This window comes from Mastigoproctus giganteus, chromosome 7, assembly GCF_048544385.1.
Source record: "Mastigoproctus giganteus isolate SK-2022 chromosome 7, ASM4854438v1, whole genome shotgun sequence".
Classification (NCBI taxonomy): Eukaryota; Metazoa; Arthropoda; class Arachnida; order Uropygi; family Thelyphonidae; genus Mastigoproctus; species Mastigoproctus giganteus.
The window spans coordinates 202,495,983-202,522,439 of record NC_143581.1 but is presented as its reverse complement, the minus strand read 5'-3'; the positions used below and the strand labels follow the sequence as shown (position 1 = coordinate 202,522,439).

At 38.0% G+C, this 26,457-nt stretch overlaps 1 protein-coding gene across 1 annotated transcript; it reads left to right on the top strand.

The window, feature by feature from the left end:
* The first annotated feature begins 358 nt into the window (after positions 1-358).
* On the top strand, positions 359-26,389 carry LOC150083592 (cytochrome P450 4c3-like). The gene is made up of 11 exons (XM_090378534.1): positions 359-422; positions 7,152-7,264; positions 9,376-9,461; positions 10,128-10,318; positions 12,391-12,457; positions 12,976-13,105; positions 14,907-15,095; positions 15,308-15,481; positions 21,879-21,945; positions 24,860-25,039; positions 26,220-26,389. Exons 1-11 carry the CDS (start codon positions 359-361, stop codon positions 26,387-26,389), a joined length of 1,431 nt encoding a protein of 476 aa, XP_090234660.1.
* Positions 26,390-26,457: the final 68 nt, after the last annotated feature.

The following is a 26,457-nucleotide window of genomic DNA, read 5'->3' as shown; positions in this document are numbered from 1 at the left end:
AATGACTCTCCCCCCTCTCATCATGGACATCACATTTTGGTATGCTAAGTGGAAATTTCCCTTTCTGTTGAATACATGACATCAGCGCAATTTGCCCTAGAAATACTCCACAGCACGTGCTTTGGTTGATCTTCTGCACTCTGCCACGAAATAAGACAGGTCTAAGTTAAATGTGGAAGTTGGAGGAGAGAAAATAGAACAGATGAAGAGTGTAGGTATTTGAGAAGCCTATTGATGGTAGAAACAATGAAAAACAGAGGAACAAGAATAGCAGTGGGTGAAAAAAAAAAGATTTTGAAAATGGAAGAAGAATATTATGTGGGAGATTGGGAATTGATCTAAAGGAAAGATTAGTACGATGTCTGATATGGAGTGTGGTATTCATGGAACACAAACGTGGACATTGAGAATGGAAGATGATGGTAAAAGATCCTTCTCCACACCACACATCTGACAGTATTCAGATGTGGGTGTGGAGAAGGATCTAAAAGAAAAGATGGGTAAGAAATGAGGAATGAGGAGGCGTTGTGAAGGTTGGAAAAGAAGAAATGTTTATTGAAATAATCAGAAGGCAGAAGAGAAATTGGATTGGAACATCTGTGTTGCGAGGTGAATCGTTGTGGATGTGGTGAGGAATTTTAAGGGAAAGAGTCCTAGCGAGAGATTGAGAAAAAGAAAAACTATGATAGATGAACTGAGAGGGAGAGGCTGATATGGAGAAGTCAAGAGGCGGACTGAGGATAGTGAAGAATGGCCTGCCTTGCCAGGTGGTGATGATAAACATTGATGATGGTGGTGATGAAATTAAAATGGATGATAATGATTACGATTAAAATTGAGGATGATAACACTCATTATTAAAACTGATAATGATAACACTGGTGATAGAGATGATTAAAATTGTATTAACTTTTAGATTTTAGATTAAATAATTATAGTTTTGCCTAAATCAGCTAAGTTTTTCTCAATGGGGCAACACCCTGTCCTCAACTTAGTCTAAAAAATCGCCAGTATACATCTGAAACGAACGTGAGCCGATGTTATGAAACAAAAACAGGACAAACAACGGTTGTATGTGTTTTTGGCTCTTCAGTACGCGTGTTTGGTGTATGAAGACAGTAGCGCATCTGACTCCTCATGCCTAAGACGAATTTTACTCCATAATTGCTTTGTGCACTCTACCATCCAAAGAATCTTTTCTCTCGTTGCGTTGATGACCTCAGAGAATCGACATTCGTTTCCGGTTTCAATGTTCGCAAGAGATTACATCATGCTTTCTAAATTTAATCCTTTTTTATTACTGCCTGAAGTAGTTCTATTTTGAATTTAACTTCTCGCTTTCCGTTCTCCTTTTGCCTTTTAATTTCTTCTAAATGTAGACCCACGCGAGAATAGTATTTCCCTATTGCTTTTCTATTATATAGAAACAATAATTTGTAAGACGAGAAGATTTACAGCATTCATTCATTCTTTGTTTGTCAATACGTACATAAAAGCAATCAGCGCCACAAAAAATACTCGAAAATGCTTTATGGCTGCTATAAAGCTCGTGTTCTATTAACTCAAGCACCGTTTCAAGTAGGACAGTGGTGGATTTATCTCTAAGTCGCCTATAGGCAAACTCTTTTAAAGGCGTTTTCCTCACGATGGACAAAACCTGCAGTCGTGGTCAGAAAAGAGAGAGAGAGAGAGAGAGAGAGAGAGAGAGAGAGAGAGAGAGAGAGAGAGAGAGATACCCATGGATAAATTTCAGATTAAGTTAGCTATTCTTAGGAGAAAATAATCAGCTAGATTAAAAGCAAACACTTGGAATATTTTATGAAAATTTGGTACCTCACTATTCAAATAACTTAAATCCTTCAGTTGACAAAAATTCTTTAAAAGAATTCCGGATCAGATCCGGATAATGGCTCCTTTGAAATAATATTAAGAGATATTCAATTTAGAATGGTTTCCGTACAACGAAATGATTCATACACCCCTGAGAAGTTCGTTGTAAAAGGATTTTACTGTATTACTGGAAGATTTAAACCCACCCATATTTAAATCAAAGATTTTTCATTTGATCTTCGATGCTTATTTCAAATACTTGCAAAAACAGGACATTCATTTCGAAATCCTAAGATAGTTCCACCCTACAGAAACAAGGCATCGCTCCAAAGATTTTTCACAAACTATTCGGTAACACTGGAAGCCGGTACATTTTTTGAAACGTTTATCTCAGATCATAAATGGATTGCAATGAGAATCTCTCCAAATCCAAAGATTATCAACAATGCTGGAAGCAACAAAACCAAAAGCGTGATTAGGACTTATAATCCACATACACCAATTTTATGACTTAGGTTCAACACTTTCCCTTGGTGCACTGAATGATGTAGAATTGGATCCTGCTGCTTGTTGAATCCCACTGTGGATATCTCTTATTGCCAGAGAAGCGATGTCAGAAGACACCTTCTGAAGAAGCAATGGCAAACCCTGGAAGTTTGCAGTTTACTAAATGAAACTGCCACCGTGGTATTTTCTTCAAACTTGTCATTCACATTAAACTGTTAATACACTGATCTGTCTTCATATCGTCAAAGTTTTCTTCATATCTTCCAGGACAAAGGCGTGGTAGAAACCGTACTCTAGCCACTGCAATTAAGGGAAGATCCATACGCTCCACTGCAACTTAGGTTTCCACCATACCCATCCCCAACAGAATGGATGCAAAGCCAAGAACCGCCCTTCAAATTAAAAGGCCATCATTATTACCAAACAGCAACACCGCAGGATTTGATGATACGTCACAATCAAATGTCTCAGACCATTTCCTCTACATCCTCTTCTGCGTGGATAATTGCACTTTTCTGAACTCGTCTTCCCTAACCAACAGATTCAACGCTCAGTTGTTCCTTCCAAAGTTAAATGCACCCATCCGAATATAGGCCAATTTCAACTAGTGTCAGCAATACACTGCAGGGGGCAGCACCACTTCTCAGTAGTAACACAAGATAAACAGAACGTGCGTCCTGCCAGTCTCGCTGTCGCGGCCGCTGCGGTCGCAGTTAATGAACTGTGCGTCTTCACCGCTCTGGGATGGAGAAGTTATGAGAGCGTGAAAGAGGTTGTAAGCGGTTGCCAAGGTTACAGTTTGTTATTTTCAGTGCTGTTTCTCAAGCTGGACGATGCAGAACTACACTGACAAGGAGGATGCTGCCTTAGTGTGGATTTTTATTGACAAGATTTACGTTCCCGAGTTAAACATTCCCATTTGCATCCTCCTCTTATTTTTAACGACTTCACTGTGCCACTATCGATATCAGTTCCACCACGCGCTTGCTAATCTACCCGGCCCTCGTCCGCATATTTTGATAGGCAACTTCGATCTTGTGTTCAAGAGTTTCCGAAGAAGTGGAAAGATCTGTTTCCATACACGTAAGTGGAATCTTTTCGTATTTATATAAATGGGAAAAAAATTTATTTTCTTTCTGCTTCTCTTTCGTTTCAAATTTCATTGATGACGTGATGCAACTCCACGTCGTCAATTTTTCCCCCTCTTCATCACCAGCTTCAGAGCTGGTGATGAAGAGGTCTTTGCTGCATGGAGTATTTCTTTTTAACCGCGTGTATAATCTACTGTACTTATGGATCTTTTCGCGTATGACATTAATGCAAATACAAAATAATTAAATACCTTTTTGCCCTACATGGATTTTGGTCCAAGAGAGGATTCTTTTAAATTCCAGTCTGGTTACTGAACTGGATCCATAAATCTTGTCCATTCTTTATTTATTTAAAGATAACTTTGTATAATTTAATACACATGAAACCAAACAACTGTTTGCTTTTCTTGAGATATAAGTTCCCTTTTCAATTTTATCCGCCATTGTTGAACTTCTCTGGCTTAAATTCTATCAGATTCATCTGTTGCCTCTATCGTTCTCACAGCTCCACTAATCACTTGGAACTCTTTGACCTCCTCTCTTTGAAACTCGGCTTGCTCCAGTCCAATTTTCCTAATCGTGAGGTAATTTTATTCGGTGATTTTAATATCCACGAGCCCAGGTGGTCGAGATATTTAACTTTTAGCAATTACTGAAGATCTTAAGGGTGGGAAATTTGTTCATCTACCTTCCAGTACACTCTGTGCAAAGTAATAAAGAAATCCATAAAGCACCAATTCTTTAACTACCTCTAAACCTTCCCTCTGATCAATGATCGCCAATATGGTTCCGTAATATATTGGCTTATGTTACTCATTTTTGTACCAATTCCATTTAAAAAATTAGGTGAAACTCAAGCAGTTGCTCTTGACATTGCAAAGGCTTTTGATCGTGTTTGGCATAAAGATCTTCTAAACAAGCTTCCATCTTATGGATTTCCGACTAGTTTTTGTAATTGGGTATCCAGGTTTCTCCCTGAGATTGGGTATCCAGGTTTCTCTCAGGTTTCTCAGCGTATTTTACATAGATAAAATATTCTACTAAAATAGTATGAACATAAAAGTTGAGTGACGAATCTCACAGCTGATAATCAGAATTTAATCAGTAATCCTTGCCTATGAAACCTGAATTTATAAGGCCTAAGGCAAACCGAATCCGAAGAGTATCACGCTGTTCCTTCGACTACACTTCGTGCAAACCAGTTAGTACATAGACTTTCCAAAGGACTGTTTGGGGATGTAGATCGACGGGTCACTGGTAATGAATTTATCCTCCTCGGCCGAAGATCACGGAATATTCTTTGTATACTCGATACTGACCAAACTTCTTAGGTCAATGTCCTGATGCGTGGTAGCAAACGCAGTGGGAGAGCCGTCGGACAACAAAAAAAAAATGTTTCAGCCATGCGCAGAAAGATCCGGGTGTATATTTCACTTGGACCGACAAATTCTTGCAGGAAATATGTTTAAAAACTCAGATACGTGCTTGAAAATATCTCATCACCCTCAGTTTTCAAATATCGCAGGGTAATAACCGAAAACTAAGACCTGTAGTTGGTTTAATCATATTTTCCATCTATTTTATCTCTTTTTTTTCTTCTAGAGGATTTTGGAGATTTCTGCAACATTCGAGAATGTTCCAGAACGTTTTAGAATATTGTTACGTGCAAAAGAAAGGTCAAGGTGTTTCTTGATAGAACTTTCGACGGAGTTCTCTAGAAACTTGTGTTTCAGAGGGTGAGTTGTGAACAAAGCAAACAAGTGTTTTAGTGAATTAGTGTTTATAAACAAGTGTTTTGCGCATTAGTGTAAATCGAGAACTGTGTTTAGATTAGAAATAAAAATCTACAGTTTCTTAATTGTGTTCTTATGAACGCGTATCTCAACTGTACATGAAATATGTCGTGTTCTTGCCGAAATAAGCCTGATAGCTCTTTCTTCATTTGCGGAAGCCACTGTCACGACTTGAGAGAAAAGCCTATTCACTCTATTTTAGATGTAATGTTGAAAATCAAGAAAAAGTATTGGCTCCAAAGATTTCCTGTAGCTCGTGTTCAAGGACATTAACAGGCTGGCTTAGAGGTAGTCATAAATCTATGTTTTTTGCTCTTCCGGTGATAAGGTGGAAACCTCGAGACCAGATAAACGATTGCTACTTTTGCTTGACCAATATTTCTGGTTTTTTTGGGTAACCCAAGCATAAAGTAGAGTATCCCAACATACCGTCTACTCTAAGGCCGTTTCTTCACAATGATACAATGCAAGTGCGAAAGCTACCAGAAACTTATGGACTTAACTCTTATTCTGGACGGAAAAGGAGTCTCAAGAAAATGTGGAACCCAGAACGAGTACAGATCCACATTTCAACTCTTGATACACCAAAGCTACGTCTAACCACTCAGGCAGAATCAAATGACTTGGTCAGAGATTTGAACCTCTCCAAAACCAAGGCTCAATTACTAGGATCACGGCTTCAGCAGTGAAATCTTCTTGAAAAGGGTGTCGTTTTATAGGAAGAAGCAATTTGACATAACGACCTATTACTGTCCCACTCTTTGGGTTATTGTAACGATGTCCAGGAATTATTGAAAGAGCTATATCTGGAGAACGTCCCCGAGTAGTGGAAGCTTTTCATTGATTCATCCAAAGTCAGTTTGAAAGCAGTTTTACTCCATATACTTATTTCCATTATGGAATACTCCATAATGGAAATAAGTATCCATGTATACATCACATGAAGGAGACGTACAAGAACCTACAGGTTATTTTTCCAAAAATGTGCCATCAAGAATACAAATGGAATATCTGTGCCGACCTAAAAGTGGTAGCTTTGCTGATTGAGTTGCAAGGGATGAATACACCAAATACTGCGAGTGGGACAGCCGAGCGAAGGATTGTCACTACAGGGTATAGCATGGGTGTTAGGAAAAAATGCCCATTCTTTTGTTTTTCTGTGGTATTTTGACGTCCGCATAAAAATTAATTATCCTGAGTAAATCTATTCGATTTGTATGATTTTTATGAAACTTAGACTGGCTCGGCAACCTTTTCTAAAATAGCCATGTTTTTCTATGAAATTCATGCTGTTCGTGGGTGCATATTGTCTGTAAATTGCGTGTTCTGTGGGCGATTTTCTGTTTGCTGGACGAAAAACTCGAGTTTACGGGAGAAAAAACCATGCCACCCTCACCTAAGACCGACTAACTCAGCTACGTTGTAAAAAAGGCCCATAAAAAGCCCGTCGTTCATTGACAGGACTCGAACTCAGGTGTTTTCCACCCTGTGTGAGGGAGTGCGGCTATCCTACCTACCCACGAGGGCTCAGTAGAAGTTAAAACCCAATTTCACACAACCCTTTCTTTCTATAGCTTGTAGAAATCAAAATCTACCTCTGGAAAGAATAATACCTTAGATTCTCCAAAGAACAAGTAAGGATCTTCAGATACAGATGATTTCTTAGATAAAACTAGCTTTAACCCTAATTCCTAAAAGTAAGATGATCACATCAAATTCAAATTAATCAATCTCATGTTCTTCATGGATTCAATCTTATTCAAGGATTTTAGGATCACGTACGTGTACAACGAAGAAAAACACTAAATTGTGCTTCTCATTCAACACATCTTCCAATTAAATTAAATTACTGAAAACGGATAGAAGTGGGTACCCACTTCTATCCATTTTCACTTATTTCTTGTTAATTGTGTGCTTTTATAATCCACAGTTCTAACTCAGGAAATGATGGCATGGATGCATTTGTTCGCCAAGGAAAAGTTATTTGTTACGTGGACTCCCTTTAAGCCTATTGTCACGTTAAAAAACGGTGATGCTATTGAGGTAAGTCAATATCTTTTAATTATTAATAAATAAATAAAAAATTTAATTGTAAATATAAACGTTGATCAACTCAAATTAAAACCATTTTTCAAAATTGGTTTTAATTTCTGATGTTTTAATTAGAGATAAGAAACTGTTCTTGCAGCCTTTGACCCGCAGCTCACGAGAATCCATGCAGTTGGTCAATTTAGCATTTTATACGTTTTGGCCCTTGCCAAAAATCGTTGGACGCCCTGTACGAATAACCACTATGCTATCCGAGCAGACAAAGGACAATGGACATCGTTAATAGTGTAGCAGCTTGACCTGCAACACTAGTAACGATAAAACATTCCATCTTCAGCACAATGGGTGGAAAAACTTAACTTTCAAAGCTTGTCAATGACGCGAGGAACTGTTATGCATTTTTGTACTTCGTGGCTGAGCTAGTCAGTCCTCAGGATGGGCAGCAAGGATTTCTCCCAGGAAACTCTCGTTTTTTTTCAGTAAAACAAGCAAATCGAGCAGAGAACCATGCAAATTACATTCATAATATACATGTGCATTAGTCCTTTGGTCCATATGACAGTTTTTTGTCCAGCGACATTGACCTCATTTCATTTACGGATGCTCCAAGTGCCTTCATTGACGCATGCAGTCTTTTACAGATCTATCCTCTTCAAGTAAAGCTGCAACACTATTAACGATGTCCATTGGCCTTTGCCTTTGTGGGTAGCGTAGGGGTTATCCGCACAGGGCATCCAACGATTTTTGGCAAGAGCCAAAACATATACAATGTTAAATTCGTCGAACAGAAAACCAATGACATAGATGCAAACTTAAATAACTTCAAGGGATGTGTCAGGGTACCAAACTTTCCTGGAAAAATTATTCGTAATTATGTGTGGCAAAATTTATGAATTCATCATCCTCCCACACTCCGCGGAAAGGTCTAAGTTCAACTTCCGTTAGTGACGCGAGCAATTTTTATGGACTGTTTTCACAACGTGCTGAAAGCTCCGATCTTCTGTTTTTCATTGCCAATTCTGAACAATAGGGTCCTTGTTATAAACCAACTTTGACTCAATATTTCTGAAGAGGACTAAGTCTCCAAGAGATTTGCCTAAACAATCATAATCGTATTGAGACTGAATTCTTAAAAAAAAATCTAATGCTTAAAAAATCTAATCTAATCTAATCTAATCTTTAAAAAAATCTAAAATGTTGCGAACAGCTTATGGAGGATGAGGACCTGTTCCACGACTGGATGCTTGCAGAGCTCATCCACCCTCCTTATTCCTCTGACTTGGTTCCAGCAGACTTTTTCTGTTTCCCAAGGACTATCACCATCACAGTAGACGACTTTTCCAAGTACTTTTAAAATATATATGGACGATGTAAAAGAATATTTGGTCCCTTGAGGACTATTTTGAGGGAGTAGATTAACAAAATATATTTATAATCCAAATTTGAATTCAATATTATTCCTTTTTTGGCCATCAGTACGTTTGAATAATCCTACGGCTGAATCTTATTATAAAATGAATATTTTTATCGGTGGAATTCAACTGTGAATTCAAAGTCTGGATTGAGAAAATCTCCAGCTTTCCACCCACTTTTTACTTAATTACAAAACTTCTTGCCCTGCAAAAACCCAAGGTTCGCAGCAATGTACTTTATCTTAACAGGGAATTTCCATGGTGTTGCAAGCGCTTTTAAATACATTTCTTTGATAGAGCGCAATTGGCAGATTAACCTTTTGGTGATGTTGTTACGTCACCAAAAGGTTAATCTGCGAATTATATCGTCAAAAAGTTAATCCGCCATTTTGCCATTGCCTCAACTTTTAAATAAAGTGAATATGAACCTTTTTGGTGATGTCATTTTTGAAGGTAGCGTAATACCAGGGGGAGTCGTTATCAAGGCGAAGTTTGTTCTGCTTCTAGATTTACAATAAATACCACTTAACTAAGCAGTTTAAATCTTGCTTGCGATTGGAAAACTTAAGAAAGGACAAGATACCCCTCTTAGCTTCATATACATGTAATCAATGAATATTAAATTCTGATTTAATGTCAACCTTGCATAACTGGAAGCACTGTATCATCTCCATTTTTTTCTTACTGTTGCAGATGATTCTGCGTAACACCTCTCAAACTAATAAGTCAGCAGAATACAGATTCCTCACACCATTGCTAAGAGAAGGATTATTGCTGAGGTGAGAATTTCACTTAAGTTATTTGATGAAAAGTGCCCAAATAAATTATATTGATTTTTAACATTTTTTATCTCATAGACATTTTAAAGTAGGTTTTGTTGTTGTTGATGATGTAGTTAGGTTTCAGGAGAATCAGTGAATAAGGCCATATTGCTCTGTGTATATTGTCTGTAAATTGCGTGTTTTATGAGATCGATTTTCTGTTTGCTGGACGAAAAACCCGAGTTTCCGGGAGAAAAAACCATGGTACCATCGCTTGAGACTAACTCAGCTACGTTGTGAAAAAGGCCCATAAAAATTCCTCGCTTCATGGATGGGACCCGAACTCAGCTCTTTTCCACCCGGTGTGGGCAAGATGGCGATTCTACTAACTGTACTACACCTGTCGCATCTTGGTAGCTGCGATCTCTCGAATGTTTAGGCTCAATATGGTCTAAATCTCTGATTCACCTTAAATCTTAAACTAGGTTTTTCCAATTTATGTCCTTTTATGTGTGTTGTCTGAGAAAGAGTAAGAATATCATCACAATTTAGTTTATTTAATCCACTGAAAGCCTTAAACCTTATTCTATTTCAAAACATGTTCACAAAAATCTTCCCTCCAGCCAATTATGATATAATTTCAGCCATTCCTGGATGGAAAAACTGATAACGTGTCTTTTACAGTTCTGGCGAAAAATGGAAGAGCAGAAGAAAGTTGCTGACTAAGGCATTCCACTTCAGTATACTGGAAGAATATATGCACGTGTTTAACGAGCAGAGTTGCATTCTTGCTGAGAAATTAAAATCCACATTCGATAAAGAATGGATCGATGTCGTTCCCATTGTCTCTGCATATGTCTTTGATGTCATCTGTGGTGAGTGAATGAACTGAAAACAGTTACTTTTATCATTAGAAGTGGAAGTATTAGTATTATTATTATCATGAATCAGTTTATTGAAGTATATCAACGTCCTGGAAGGCCAAGCTTGCTTGGAGGTCGCGCAGGTGGAGTAAAAATTATCACATAGCTGCCATTCTCCATATTTACGACGGAGACTCAATTTTTATCCCTTTTTATCCGTCTTTCAGTCATAATATAGTTTTGATCAGTCTCTTTCGCACATGAATAATAACTAAACTAAATATGAATCTGTAATAGACCAGTAATATAAGCCAGAAGTTTCAATGCTATATTTCTTATGTTTTTTTCTTACAGAGTTGAATACGTGATACCATGGATAAAGTTGAATATCGTGCATTATCAAATTCCTGTTTTTGCTAGGCAAACAACCAAGGAATATCCATGAAGATGTCTACGGTTTATAAGGACATCTGTTCATCTCAATACATTGAAAAACACTGGTAGAGACAATCATTTATGGCCGAGAGAGCGTTCGTGATGAGGAAAAAAGTAGGCTGTCATCCACATTTAACCCTGCTGAATTCGTGTAGAAAATTTAACAGCTGATCATTAATGACTACCGGATAACAAATAAACCACAGCTGAGACTGGGATAAGCTGTGGATTAGTAGAGCAGAATTCACAATTATTTGAATATGAATAAGGTCTTAATACGCTTGCTCACCGTCTTCAGACAGAAGAAAGGCAGACCTGTTCTGCTGAATTAATCGCCATGTCTGACAGCGATCCTGAGCTGTTTCCTTTTCCGATTGGTGATTATGGATGAATCGTGGATACATCGCTTCTACTCAGGTCCACAACGGTTTCAAAACAATGGAAACATCCATCATCACCAACTTCCAAAAAGGCCAGAGTGCAACCATCTGCAGGGAAGGATGAGATGGGCATTGTTCTCAAATAGTACCTGGAGTAGGGTTCCACCATCAATGCACATTAATACAGTAATTGTGTGAAGCAATGCTCGGTAATGGCATGCTGGTACTTCACGACAACACACCAACCCACACTTCTCTCTCAACCACTGATCTTGCTCGGAAGTTAGAACTTCGTATCTTTCCCCACCTACCTTATTCCCATGACTTGGCACTTTCTGACATCTTCCTCTTTCTGCAGCTGAATCGTTTTTGCGTGGAATGCATATTTTTGGCAATGCAAGGGTAATTTCTGCAACAGAAGCATGGTTTCAAGAGCAAAGTTAGACCTTCAAAAATGGCATAAGGAAGCTCGGCGAAGGCCGGGAGAGATGTGTTGCTTTGGGTAGTGACTACATAAAGAAAGAGTAATATATATTCCAAATCTCAACCTCCTGGGACACGTAGAACATGGTCAGGAGAAAAACTTTATGATATCCCCTCGTATATATGGTGCAAAGCTAAATTTAATTTAACGATGCCCCTCAATAAGATGCCAAAGAAATACGATTTCTCGTAGTTTTTCGAACACTGGGAAAGGTAGCCCGATTGTTTTGTATGTCGATGAGATTTTTCAGTTTCAAAGGGTGGGAAGGATGCAATTTAATCAAACATCGTCCATCGTGCCCGCTTTTTTCAGATAAAAAATAGGTAATGTCCTGCTTTGCAAAGGGCAAAGGTTGCCAGTTGCATATTACAGTTGAAATTTTTTGATCACACCAGAGTTCGCCTCAGGTAAGTTTGGGATCATCAAATTCGTTCTTTGAAGGAAAGTTAAATTCATTACTTGATTAATAAAATCAAGACTGGTGGTGGTGGGTTGGAGACCCGAATCTGCAATTGACCACCAGTATTCCCTGTACTTTTAATCAGTGGTTTTCAAGCAATGGCCTATTTAATAAGCAGAGTATGTCAATGGTTTGCTGAAAGTCTGAAAATATTAATTATAATTTATACTTAGAGAAGATCATATTTAGAAATATAATATAAAAACAAAATTTCATTTTCTTAATGTTAATTACTTCTGAATTCCATAAACAATTTATGAAATTATGCAGTAGAATTAAAGAATGTATATTTTGAGGTCTAATTTATGTATAATTTATTGTGCAGAGGCTACCATGGGAATTAAAATCGGTGCTCAATCTGGCAATACAGATTATCCCAAAGCACTTCATTAGTAAGTTTCAAATTTTGCTTTATTTTTGGTTAAAACATTTACAAAAGTTCAACCTCATTAATGGTTTTATTTATGTATTTATAAACAGTATTGGGCGAGCCTCGAAAGTTCTTATGTGATTCACATTTTTCATTATTCACAAAACGAACACAACTGCAGTATATGTCAAATGTTTTATATTTTATAAGTGTGGAGAACACGAAATTCATTTATGGATAGTAAAAGTGAATAATATATGCATAAAATAAACTGTTGTTGGAATTACTTCTGTAAATTACCTCTATTTTTTACAATTGCACTTCATTGGAGTAACTTAGACCGAATAAGTGGGCCACGATGCGAAAAATCACCAATAAAAATTGCTGTCATGCAGAAAACTTTGTGACACCAGGAATTTCCTGTTGTCATCACGTTAATTAGCCACCCATGTCAATATTATAACGAGATGCTGTTATTAACTCAATTTTCGTAACTGTTTCTTATCAGAAATTGTCAACTCATAACTTATTTTTGTTTAGCGTAACTCAAACTACATTTTATCGGACATTTTCTCCCTGGATGTGGCCAGATTTCCTGTTCTTCAACTTTTTTCCTTCAGGAAGGCAGTTTAAGAGCGCTCTTCATACAGTGCACAGTCTCAGTCGGAAGGTGAGTACAAATTGGGATTCAATTTTACGTTTTTTATATCGAGCTGAGCAAAACATGTTTTTTATGAATCCCATTTCTCTCATTTTTGTAAAGGATTCGATTAATAAAATTAACGGTAGATTAACGGTAGATTAATGGTAAGATTAACGGTAGTCTTTAGCAGAAAAGTTTGGAATCACATTTCATTTTTCTTAATTTTTAAAGATTATATTAAAAATGAACCAATCTGTTTTCGAATTTTTCTTAAAATGCTTTCTATTATATAGAAAAATCAAAAAACAAATAATATTTAAGGAATTTCTAGAATATTCTCGAATATTCTAGAAACGTGTAGAAGGTTCCTGATTATGGTAGAACACTGTAGAAGATTCCTAAATGTTGAAGTTGATTCTAGAAAGTGGGAATATTGTTTCAATATTATAGAAGCTTATAAATGATTCTAGAGTGTTTTGAAGAGTAAAAGCTGTGACTTATAAAATCGAAGACCCGTCATTCAGAAAGAGGGTTTGGTGCAAGTTTTGCGTGTATCTGATAAACATGGCAAGAAATAAGGAACTGAGTGTTGAAAGAAGAAGTGTTATTATAACTCTGTATAAAGAAAGTTATTCCATGAAAAGTGTTGGTATTGGAAATGAACTAGGTGCTTAATTTAAAAGAGTAAAAACTACCATTCGACGATTCAACGAGACTGGCAGTTTAAAGAACAAACCAAGATCAGGACTACCGCGCGAAACAATGGAAGTACAAGATAAAACCATACACTGATTTCTAAATGCAATCCTCGAATTACTGCACCCGAAATCCGAGCTGAATTCAATACCAACAGAGAAACTCCCGTGTCTACATCCATTGTAAAACTTCGTCTTAAACAATCAGGACTTCATGGTCTTGTAGAGGTCTAAAAACCCTTATTAAAACAGGAATATCGAAAGAAACGGTTGATTTGGGCTAGGAGCTATCGATATTGGACAATTGAAGAGTGGGAAAACATATTGTGGACGGATGAATCCAAATTTGAAAATTTTTGATTGAAGCGTAGAGTTTATGTGAAACGATCAACTGAAGAAAACATTGTGTCACTTGTTTAGTTCGAACAGTTAAGCACGGTGGTGGTTCCATCATGAACTGGAGTTGCTTCTGCTTTTCTGGAGTGGGTGACATCGTTAGAATTAAAGGAATTTTAAGAAAAGAGGGCTATATAAACATTCTTGAACATTTTGCAATACCCTCTGGACATTGTGGAATAAATTTTATATTGCAACAAAACAATGAACCGAAGCATAGCTGTGCAAGAACTTTCTAGCAACTAAACTACAGTGGAGGGAGTGGGAGATATTGCAAACTATGGTGTGGCTACACCAATCGCCTGTCTTAGACCCAATACAGCTTTTATGGGATAATCTGGACCGCCAAGTCCGTGAAGTCTGCCCATCTTCACAAAATTTATTAGAAACTCTGCTGCAGATAGCTTGGAATAATGTTAGTGAAGACACTATTCAGAATTAATCGCCAGAATGCCACGTCTCTGTAAGACGGTGATAAAATCTCGTGGAGGATATTTTGATGAAAAACCACTGCTGTTAATATTAATCATTTCAATTTTATTTTGCAGTAAATTTTTCAGTGCTTAATAAAAACACATCTTAAAATAGTTTGTAGTATGTTGTTTTTTATATTAAACCTTACATTATCATAGCTAAATTCAAGAAAATGTACGAAAACTGTTGTCATATGTCGTGATTCCAAACTTTTAGCCGGGAGTGTAAGTGGAGTGAAAATGGTGTTGTCTTCCTTATTCCAGGTTATCGAGGACAAAAAAATCTCATATCTACAAAACTCCACATCCATTGAAGAGGAGGATCCTAACCAAAATGGATATCTCAAAAAGAAGAAAATTTCCCTGCTGGATCTGCTGTTTCAGCAACACTTCTCCGATCCATCGTTCACTGAAGCAGATATCAGCGAAGAGGTGAACCAGTTCATAATTGCGGTAAGTCTTGATATCTTCTAAGAAAACAGAGTCCTCACTACTTTAAGAGGAAAAATTGGGGCCTGCGAAGCAATTGGGATAAAAAGCATAAATATAATGTTGTAAAAAACAATTCCAATGAATTTTTTGTATTTATCTTTGAATGTCAATGTTACTTGAATTCAAAACTTATTTTAACTTAAGTTTTCGTTTTTTATTATTGCTTTTTTCAGGGCCATGACACAACAACATTTGCCTTGTCTTGGGGTCTCCACTGCATCGGACTCTACCCTCATATACAGAAAAAAATTCAAGAGGAACTGGACTCACTATTTGCGGATGATATCGATCGTGATGTAACAATATATGATATTAAAGCCATGAAGTACCTAGAATGTGTGGTGAAGGTAAATTTGAACGTTAAGTAAAACAACAGGGTTGAGTTTTTTGAATGTTACACTCAGAAAGCAAAGTGGGTATAGACTTGTAGACAAACGTTCAGGTAGAGACCACTTTGCGCACTGTCTATTAAATTGAATTCAAAGTGCAAATGAGTAATCAAACCATAAATAATCTATATTTGAATATGAGAATGATATATCTGCTATTTTTTTTATGTGAACCCCAAACACAAGAGGTATTAGAACCTATAGTACTTAGTACTGTGCTTGGGTTGGAGGTTGCGAAGACGAAAGAAGATATTTGTTGACATTGGACTTGAACTTCTGTCGAATGTAATTTTCAGGAAATACGTACGAAGGAAGGTTGTTCCAGAAAACGGCAGTTGAATGAATAAATGAGGAAGATGACAAGTTGGTTCTGTGAGATTGAAGTTGGACAGTAAATGGATGTTGGCTGGTGGCGGCACGTATTCGGACTGTTTTGAAAGAGAGAGCGGGAATTATAGAAGCCAATTCAGAAGAACAGTGCCCATGGAAGTATCTGTAGAAGAGGCATGCAGCAGAAACAGTGCGTCTATGAGACAGCGAGTGGAGAGACTCTGTTAGAGATGAATCATTAATTAACCTAACTGCCCTCTTCTGAATGGAATCAAGAAGCCTGAGAGACGTTTTGGGGGCACCACCCCAGTTGTGGGAACAATATTCCATTGCAGGGCGGATTTGCGATTTGTACAGAGTGAACAGCTGTTTGGAAGAAAAGTAACGCCGAGAGCGAAAGAGAAAACGAAGTTTTTTAGATGCAGAGGAAGCAATATTTGTAATGTGCTTGTGCCAAGAGAGATTAGAAGTCAGGGTAATCCCCAAAAGAGATATATCATTTTGCCTAGAAATCGGAGTGTCACTAAAGATAAGCATAGGAGCAGAAGAATCCTTTTTGCGAGATATAAGACAAGACTGAGTTTCAGAAGGGTTGAAATCAACTAAGTTGTCTTTGCCCCACTGGAGAATTACCTGAAGATCGGCATTTAAGGAATTGGTAGCATATTTTCGGGCATTTGAAACTGATTGAACAGGACAAGGTTTCTCAAAATGGAAAGTGGAATGCAATGTGCTATCATCAGCAAATCTATGGATAGGATTTCCAGTCAATGGAAGAAGGTCATTAATATAAAAGAGGAAAAGAACTGAACCTTGGAGGACACCGGCATTAGCGGAGAAGTTAGAAGACAGAGAGCCATCTACCATCACCCTCAGTGAGCGATCAGAGAGAAAACTGGATAACCAATTACTAAACACAGTTGGCAAACCATAAGATGGAAGCTTGTTTAGAAGACCTTTATGCAAACACGATCGAAAGCCTTTGAGATGTCAAGAGCAACTACTTGTGTTTCACCGAACCTTTCCATTGAATTAGTCCATAAATGGGTAACATAAGCCAGAATATCACCAGTGGATCGACACTGACGGAATCCATACTGGCGATCGTTGATCAGACGGAAGGTTTCTAGGTAGTTTAAGAGTTGGCGGTTAATTGATTTCTCCATTACTTTAGAAAGAGTAGAAGTAATTGCAATGGGACGATAATTGGATGGGAGGGATTTGTCACCCTTTTTAGGAACTGGCTGAATATCAGCAAATTTCCAAGCAGAAGGAAAACACCTTTGGAATGAGAAAGAGAAAAAAGGCGGCAAAGAATAGGAGTAAGTTCAAGAGCGCAGGTTTTGAGAACAATTGGAAAAATACCATCGGGACCTGGAGCTTTCTTAGCATCAACATTCGTAAAAACCCTTCTGACATTCTTTTGACGGAAGACCACAGGAGGCATTGAATGGAGCGTGTTGGGAATGGCGGGAGGTGTTTTACGAAGATCATTAATACATGAGTTCGAAGAAAAATGGGATGCTAGCAGATCAGCTTTATTCTTGGCTGAAGTGACAACACAACCATCTAGTTTTGACAGAGGTGGGAGCAGAGATGGGCAAAAGTTGCGGCCAGTAGCTTTGGCAAGAGACCAGAATGCTCGGCTACCATTAGGGCAAGAAGCAAGTTTTCTACTCTTAGCCTGTTCAAACTCTAGATTGGACTGATTAATAACTGCTTTACAATTGTTGCGAGCTTTGGTGTAGGCAGAAAATGAAACTGAAGAATTAGAAACAAGCTAATTACGATATGCAACATTCTTCTCTTGAACAGCCTTAGCACATTTATTGGAAAACCAAGGTTTAGATAAAGGACGAGATTTTAAAGTAGAGTGTGGGATAAAGGATTTCATTCCTGCAAGAATATGTGCACATGTGTTTATGTAAGGGGCGGCTCCTAGAACGTCAGTACAACTCCGCCTCGTATCTCCGTGAAGAACAGTATCACTACAAATGGGCCAGATATGTGTGTGACAGAGGTTTGCGTGTATTCTGTGTGTTCTGTTGTTATGTTCTGGCCACTTGGCTACCCAGAAGCATCAATCATCTGGACAGATGATTCTGGGTACTCGTCCACACCACGGGAAAGTGGGCCAGTTCCAGTAGATGGGAAACCTATGGTCCCAGAGTATGAGACAAAAGACAAAAAAAATCCTTCTCTGGAGCCCACTTCAGAGGGGAAAAAAAGAGAGAGAGAGAGAGATAAAGAAAATAAGAGTAGATCTTCCAGTTGTGCACCCATTAAGAACGGCAGCATCAAAATACTTCGATGCCTCCAGCCAGATGGATTTGATCAACCTCGTATCACTGGAATCATACTTTTCTTTAGTTCAAATACTTCTTTAGCAAATACCTGGAGCATCTGAAACTTACTACAGTCTCTTAAAAATATGGCTTCTTCTCCTGGAGCTATACTCTCAAGAATTTCACGTATCTCTGTCCTGGCATTGTCATATATTCGACAATCAAATTGTATGTGCTGCCAGCCTTCCCTGGCCCCCTCAAAAACAAAAGTTACTTAGTCCTAATGCATATAATTTCTCATTCATCGACCCGTGCCCTGTTAACAAAAATGACGACTGTAAACTAGGCGTAAACCAATTGCGAACTTTTTTATCATTGAGAAAAGTCACGTTCGGGATAAACAAGTTGGTCACTCTTCCAGTAGATATGGTATCCCATCTTGTCTGCCATAAATTGATTACTTCGTTCATACATCTTTTATTTTCGCTTCTACAGTCAGAGCGAATATTAATCTCCATACCAAAAAATTCTATAGGAATTTCCCTCTTAATACGGTAGCAAAAACCACGATACAACAAATGTAGATCCAAGGGTAGCGCTCCGGCCTACACCTGTAGCGCTGCAGTGGACACCGTTCTGCACACTCTTAGAATACCAAGAAGCATGATGCGCTGTATCGAATTTAGTTTAGCCCGAAACCTAGCTATTTTAACTCTATGGAACCAGGCTCCTGCAGCGTACTTAGTTATAGGAAGGAATACTGCCTTGTAATACAGAAACAGTGTTTTATGTGATAGGCCCCAGTCAGATTTTGAAATTCTAATGATAGCACAAGAAAATTTCCTGATTTTATTGCTTAAATATAATAAGTGCCGGTGAAATGATAACTTACTGTCAACAATAATTCCAAGGTATTTGCTGTCAAGGATCATAGGTAACTGTACACCATTCAACTTGATCTGAGGAGGTCGATTTATATCCAAAGCTGTTTTAAATAAAATCATTTTAGTTTTGTAAGGACTAATGGCAAGCTTATAGCTCTGAGACCAAGAACTTAAGTCTGTCAGCACACTACTAGCTCTCTGTTCTAAGAGTGATCGAGATCATCCTGCAATTATAATTGTCAGATCAAATGCCAGCACCTTACAATTAGGGAACGTGCGAACCAACCAATTCTGTAAGACTAGGTTTCAAATAAGGGGTCCCAAGACGGAGCCTTGAGGACACCCTCTCACAACCCCGTCTTCGTAGCTCAAAGTGGTTGGACTTCACTAGCACACATCTGTTTGAAAAGTAACTGTTGAAAAGCATATATAATTCCTTGGAACAATCAGCGTTTCTTAAGTGAGCCATCGCTGCCTCCCACCAAACTGTATCAAATGCCCCTTAGAAATCCACGTACATTGCTAATTCATATTTGGATGTAGAATTCTCAATATACGTTCGAAATGCCACTAGATAATCTTCACAGGATTTCCCAGGAGTGAACCCATATTGCTGAGGCGATATCATATCCTGTTGCACTAGCAGTTCGATTACCCGTAATGCCATTAACCCTTCAAGGATTTTACCAAGGTTTGCCAAAAGAGCGATCGGGCGATATGATTTAGGTTCAGATAGTGGCTTCCCAGGTTTTCTAACTAACTTGAATAGTGCAATCTTCCACTGCGTTGGAAACAGCCCTTCTGTTAGACATTTGTTATACATTAATAAAAGGATATTAGGTAACGACTTATAGAATCTCGTCATAAATATATTCTCGACTAAATCAATTCCAGGACATTTTGTGAGATTAAGCTTCTATAAACTCCTGTAAGTTCATCCATCGTTAACACCGCAGTATGTTCTCTAGCTACATAGAGCCGATTATCTCTACGTATACCAGTTTGATACTCAGTATCTTCCTGAGGATCGTCAGTTGGCAATAGCTTACTTAAGATTATCTCAACGGAGTCCTGAAAGAATTCCTGCAAGAATAATTTCACTGACACGATCTGAGCAAACGTTGACATCAGAACTTTTGAAACAGTAATCCGACCAAGGAAAAGAAGAAAAGAAGTCTCGCAGGTCATCCCATTTTGCATTCTTGTAATGTCAAACACGAGGTTGGGAATAGCCATGAGATAAAGGCTCCAATGGAGAAGAGACAATCACCAAGTTGTGATCTGAGGTGCCTAAAGGACCTCTCACTTCGACCGTGTACTTAGAAGGGTTGTTTGTGAGAAAAAGATCAAGCGTATTGGCTGTATGATTCGGATTGTCCGGTATTCTTGTAGGTAAATGAACAATCTGTGCTAGGTCATTGGTAATTGCAAAGTCTCAGCATCTCGACCAGCTGGGTCGGTGTGACTAGAAAACGGAAGCCAGCTAGAGTTGTGAACATTAAAATCACCAAGGAAAATTACCTCACTGTTAGGAGAGTTGGACTGGAGAAAGTCAAGTTGCAAAGAGAGGAAGTCAAAGAGCTCCAAGTGATTAGTGGAGTTGGGAGAACGGTAGAGACAACAGATGAATTTGACACAATGAGGTAGAGAGATTTTAAGCCAGAGAAGATCGAAAAGAGGAGATTCCAAATTACCAAGTCTCTGACAGGGAATATCAGAACGAACATATGCACAAGTACCACCTTTGAGGCGAAAGGAATCATACAGCGCATAATTTGGGCATCTGAGATGAGCAGTAGTTGAATCAACCGATAACTGAGATTCTGTCAGAAAAAGTACATGGGGTTTGGTAGACTGCAAGTGGAAATGGACATCGTTGAAATTAGAATTGAGACCAATCAAATGAGCAAATGTATCTATTCTTTCAAATAGAGATATTGATTCTTCACGGATGCCAAGCATCTTTGGGTAAAGTTTTATGGTGATATAGCAGAGACACCGCATGAGGTAGAGAACAGTGGGCAGCATGAAAGGGGAACCAGTCAGGGTTAGGAGAGTTCTTGAATGTTCATCCAAACACGTCCCAAAACAGGACAACTATTTCGTAATAGTTCAGGATGGCCCAAAGCCCAGAATCGGTGAACAGTCAGAATTGGAATAAGTATATCAGTATATCATGCACTACTGCATGATACACTGCCAAAATTGTTAAACTCTGTGTCAACTTTGTAGGGGTATAGTTGGTCCTCAGTTACGTCCATTAGATGCTAGTTCCTCATTCTCCATCGAGCAACACTGATGGAGAATTTTCTTCAGAGAGGAAAGCTTGAATAAGTGTAAGATGCCCCTGGCATTCAAGTTTCTCAAATCGTTTAAGGCCTTAGACACCTTGATAAGATTAGCGGGTGTCTGGCTTCCAAACACTAACTTAAAAATCTCAAGTTTTGTAAGTTAGTTACTAGCAGGAGTAAGCCAAATCTGTTATAATACTTTTCAAACACCCCTTAAATGTTAAAGTCTCTGATAACTGTGATTGATATTTTCTAATACTGAGCGATACTGTTAAGGCTAGTTATAATGGCAATTAATTTATGTGCAAATTAATTGTCATTATAGTTTAGGTGTTTGAGTTTAGGGTGGATGTCATGCAGTGTCGAAGAAGTTTAAAAGGCAAATGAAATAATATTAAATTAATTAAATTTCTTTTCTAGTGTGACGAATGAATAAAAATTTAAGGTGGCTTCTGAGATGATTTTCGATTGTGATTAATTTTAAATTTTAACCAAGCGAAAATAGTGATTTTTGATCATGGTTTTCAATAGAAGAGTGGTTTGTTGATGTGGTTTCATTCAACAGGAGGTACTTCGCTTATACCCTTCGGCTCCAGTAATTTTCCGTTGCTGTGCAGAAGATATCAATATTGGTAAGAAAGATTTCATCAAAGTTATTTGAGGAATTTACAATTTGTTTAGTTGATAACAATTATCAGCTTTGCAGTTAAACTTAGTGAGATCCAATTTATTCACTGCTATGTTATTAAGTATTTCTACATTTACTTTTATTTAAACTTATAGAATTACTTCGACAACTTTTTAAATGATATTTTTGTCCTTGTGCTGTTCAGTTATACCAGAAACATTTTAAAAGATTAAGTCCAGTAATCTGTTAAAATGCTTAGAGAGCGGATCCATCACTGTTGAACCAAGTGACTCCTTCGAGACTCTCCTATAAGTATCGATGGTAAAAGAATATTTCCTAACCACTGATTTTGCTTCATTTATAGTTATAGCTACAAGTTTTGTAGGAGTATTTCGGCAATTAGTTATGTTAGAGCCACAATCACAGCAAATGTTCACATCCTGATGGGGAGTTGTCCAGTGAATAAGACAGCCCATAAACAGAACTTTTGAGGTAACAGCTCCTTGTTACCTCAAATAAGGATAAGATAAGGATGGAGTTTCCTTATAGTTCAGTCAGTTGGAGAGGTCCTTAAACAGGTAAGTTTTCTTTCAAATAGCCTTCTTGGAAGTAGATTGAAACTGAAGGTGTCATCATACAAAAGAAGCGATGGGATACGTCAATCATAATAATATAGACATTAAATTCAACAGAGATATTTTACCAAAACCAATAAAGAGTGATATTATCGATTTTAATTCAGCTACAAGACACGATATTCACAGGCCATGTAATTCTAACGAAGGTTTAAAATATCAAAAGTACTTTGACTGAATTTGTTTTTCTTCAGGAGAAAAAAGAAAAGATTAAAATTATCTAAGAACATCGAATAAGGAAATAAAATATAAATCAGGTCAGCTTTAAAGATAAATTCGGTTTCGTGGTTGTTATTGAACGAAGTATGTTAAAAAGAGAATTGATAATTAATCACTAATTGGGGTTAAGCTAACACTTTCCTTTAAATTATGTTCCTCGCTGCATAAGCCTGCCCAACCGGAATCCGGGATAATTTAAAGTTTAACTTCGACATTAGTGGACTTCAAATAGAGTTCCTGCATAATAATATGTGTAGAGACTTTTAAAAATGAATGGTTATACTGCTTTAGGTCAGATTACAACGCTCTCGTAGGTACTACAGCTGGTGGAATCCCCGTCCTCCTCCCACCGAGTGGAAAAGACCTGAGTTCGAATCCCGTTGATGATGAAGAAATTTTATGGGCCTTTTTCACAACGTGGCTGAGTTAGCTAGTCTCAGGCGTGTGTAGTGTGGTTTTTCATCCAGCAAAAACAGACAAATGGACCAGAGAATACACGCAATTCACGAACATATTACACTTGGGTTGTTGAACTAATGTTCCGGGTGACCGTAGTGTGACATTTATTTTATATATATTTGTAAAATAGTTTACTGATGTATACACACCATCGAAAAAATAGGAACCTTTATTCAGTATCGAATCGAGCCGCCTTTGTTTCGAATACGGCGCGGCATGGATTCTATAGGGTTTTAGTGCATTTTGGTCTAACTGTCACCATTCTTCCAGCAAAATATCGCTCAAGCGCAACAAAGTTGAAGGAAAAGTCCTTCGTCGCCGAATAGCTCTCTCCAGCATATCCCACACATTCTCAATAGGATTGAAATCAGGCAAATGTAGGGGCTAGGGAAGATTTTGGAAATCGGTGTCATGTTCTCTCAACCATTCTTTACGATTCTGGCAAGATGTGCTGTTGCATTGTCATCCATCGCGTGGTCATACCTTCGGAATAAAAGTGTAACATTGCAAGGTGCGGTAGATCTGATACAAAATTCAGGTATTCCCTGGACGACATTCGACTCTCCAACAGTATCAACGGATTCAGTCCGCGCCAACAAATCATTCCCCATACCATGATATCATCTCTAGATGCTTGAATTTTCTTAACAAGGCAAGCAGGATTCATCAAGGTTTTCGTTTCGTGGGATTCTCACTGCACTCTCTGCCTACCATCAGTGCAAAACAAAGTGTATCGTGATTCGTATGACCACATGACTTTCTTCCATCGTTCCACTGTACTATCGCAAAGTTCTGGGCACCATTTCTAGTGGATTTTTCTGTTTTGCCTAAAACAAGCGGCTTCCGAATAGGCAAGCGACTGCCAGAACCAAATGTCTTCAATTCCCTACGCATGGTACGGGTTCAAATAGGACAGTTCTCGGATTGGTTCAATTCAGATGTTATTTGCTGCATACTGGATTTCCTATTTTCCCTTAGAGTCCTCCTCAGAGTAAGACGGCTTTGCTCTTGAAGTATTGTTTCTCTGCCACATTTATGCCTTTGAGATGCGCAAGAATCACTTGCTTTCCAGTCATTAAAAAGATGGATGCTTTTAAGGAACCAGTTATGTCTTTCGTTTCTTGAATCGTGGCTCCTGCTTAAAGTGCCTCCACGATAAGAACATTTCAAGGTCTCATAGATCACGCGTTTTCCCCATTCTGGTTTCGGATTACTGAAGTTGAACAGCCTGCGCACTCTTCATACTCAAGGAGGAAACACGTCATCCCCCCACGTCACGCGATGTATTTATAAAATACATGTGTTTCAGCGTGCCACAATACCGAGGCAACTCGTTGCAAAGGCAAGTTTATTCTGCTGTGAGGATTAAGGCCATTTTGATGCAGTTTAAATTCTTCTCGCAGCACAATCAGATTAAAGGACAAGATAGTCTGTAAGAAAAAAAGTCACTGTTTTGATCCTTAAAGACCAATTCGATCGTTGATATGAGTGTCAGATTACTTTAGTAATATTGTAATAAATTTTGGTTTTTTGTAAAACGTACCAAACTTTAAAACTTCCGGATTTGAAGGCGTGTTTTACAAAGATTACACCTTATCATTCCAGACGGCCATCTTATTCCTAAAGGTACAACGTTGTTCATACCAATTTTCGCTTTACATCGTGATGAAGAAGCTTTCCCCAATGCAGAGGTCTTCGATCCCAACAGATTTTCACCACAACCAAACAATAAACGCCATCCTTATAGCTACATTCCTTTCTCAGCTGGTCCTAGGAATTGCATTGGTAAAGTATAGTTTTAAATATTAAAAATAAAGGTAGTTTTGATACTTTAACTTAAATAAGAGGTGTTCCAAAAAGACAGCCACAGTTCTTACTTATTAAATAACAAGAGAAGTAGTACAAGTATAGGTAGGATGGAATTTCGTAATTTTATTGATTCATGCCTAAATATCCATTTCTGTTTCACAAAAGGTATTTCATAACATGTCGGAAGTTATGAAGCATCCTTTACTTCATAGATATAATATGCCAACGCCTCATGGCCTGATACTGCCTCAGCACTTTTGCCTTAAGAAAAACGTCTGTCTGTGGTGCCACTCAACCTTATTTCTGGATTATCAAAGCTGGTTCACCGCAAGAGTGGTCTGGACTGTTTATGTGGTGCAGACCATAATGGCTAGTCAGCCACAAAGAAACTCCGGACCCCCACACAAAAGGTCTTTCATCACAAAAGACGATCTGATAATGGAAGGAGATGTTTATGGAGACCGAAGATGTGCCCTCACGAGGTGGTTCTAATCTCCCATCTCACCACAATTTCCACAATTGGGTGGAAATGGCCTGAGTTCGAATCTCCTCAATGACGTGAGAAATTTTTATCGGTTCTTTATAAAACACAACGTGGCTCAGTTAGTCGGTCTCAGGCGAGAGTAAAATGGTTTTTTCTCCAGGAAACTTAGGTATTTCCCCAAGCAATCAGTACAGTTTGGAGACTGATTTTCTTTTTTGAAAATCTAAGAGTGCTAAAAACATCTAAATCCCTCTCGTATTGGGAACATTTAACTACAAGAAATCAGTTTTACAAAGAGGGACAAATTCTGGCATCTTTTAAATTTGTTCAATAAATTATTGCTTTTAATTTTAAATTTTAAAAATGAAAGCTCCATTAAGATGTCTTCTTGTGTTCAGACAGATTGGTTCATGAAAGAAAGTCAAATCCGTCTCTGAAACTGTTTGTAGAAACTGGATAGAACTTTGTTAGCTGGAAAGGTTTTAATGAATCTTTTTATCAGCCCATGAATCCTTGTGGCATGAGAGACATTGCTGAATATATGGGCTACCGGATGGCTTAAACTAACGATTTAATAACGAAGTGAAATTAGGCAAACAGGTAGTTATGAAGGATAACTGAAAATTTTGTTTTTCTCCAACCTTGTTTTGATTTTTGTTTTTAATTTTGCAGGCCAGAGGTTCGCCATGATGGAAATCAAAGCGACGTTAGCAGCCATTCTTCTCAGGTTCAACATCCGTTCTATCGATCCCAGAGATAAAGTTTATTTCTTACCCGAAGTGGTTCTTCGACCGGCTGATAAGCTTCGCATACAGTTCAGACCAAGAAAAGAATGCACGTGAAATAAAACTCGGACAACACATTCAAGTTTCTTCTATAACCCAATTCATCCATCATTTTGTACTTCATG

Excerpts from the sequence above, each read along its gene's own strand:
- LOC150083592 (XM_090378534.1), top strand. The coding sequence starts at position 359 with ATGTCTGATATGGAGTGTGGTATTCATGGAACACAAACGTGGACATTG. Across the intron at positions 15,096-15,307 it reads TGAACCAGTTCATAATTGCG|GGCCATGACACAACAACATT; the intron begins GTAAGTCTTGAT and ends TGCTTTTTTCAG. Across the intron at positions 21,946-24,859 it reads TGCAGAAGATATCAATATTG|ACGGCCATCTTATTCCTAAA; the intron begins GTAAGAAAGATT and ends TTATCATTCCAG.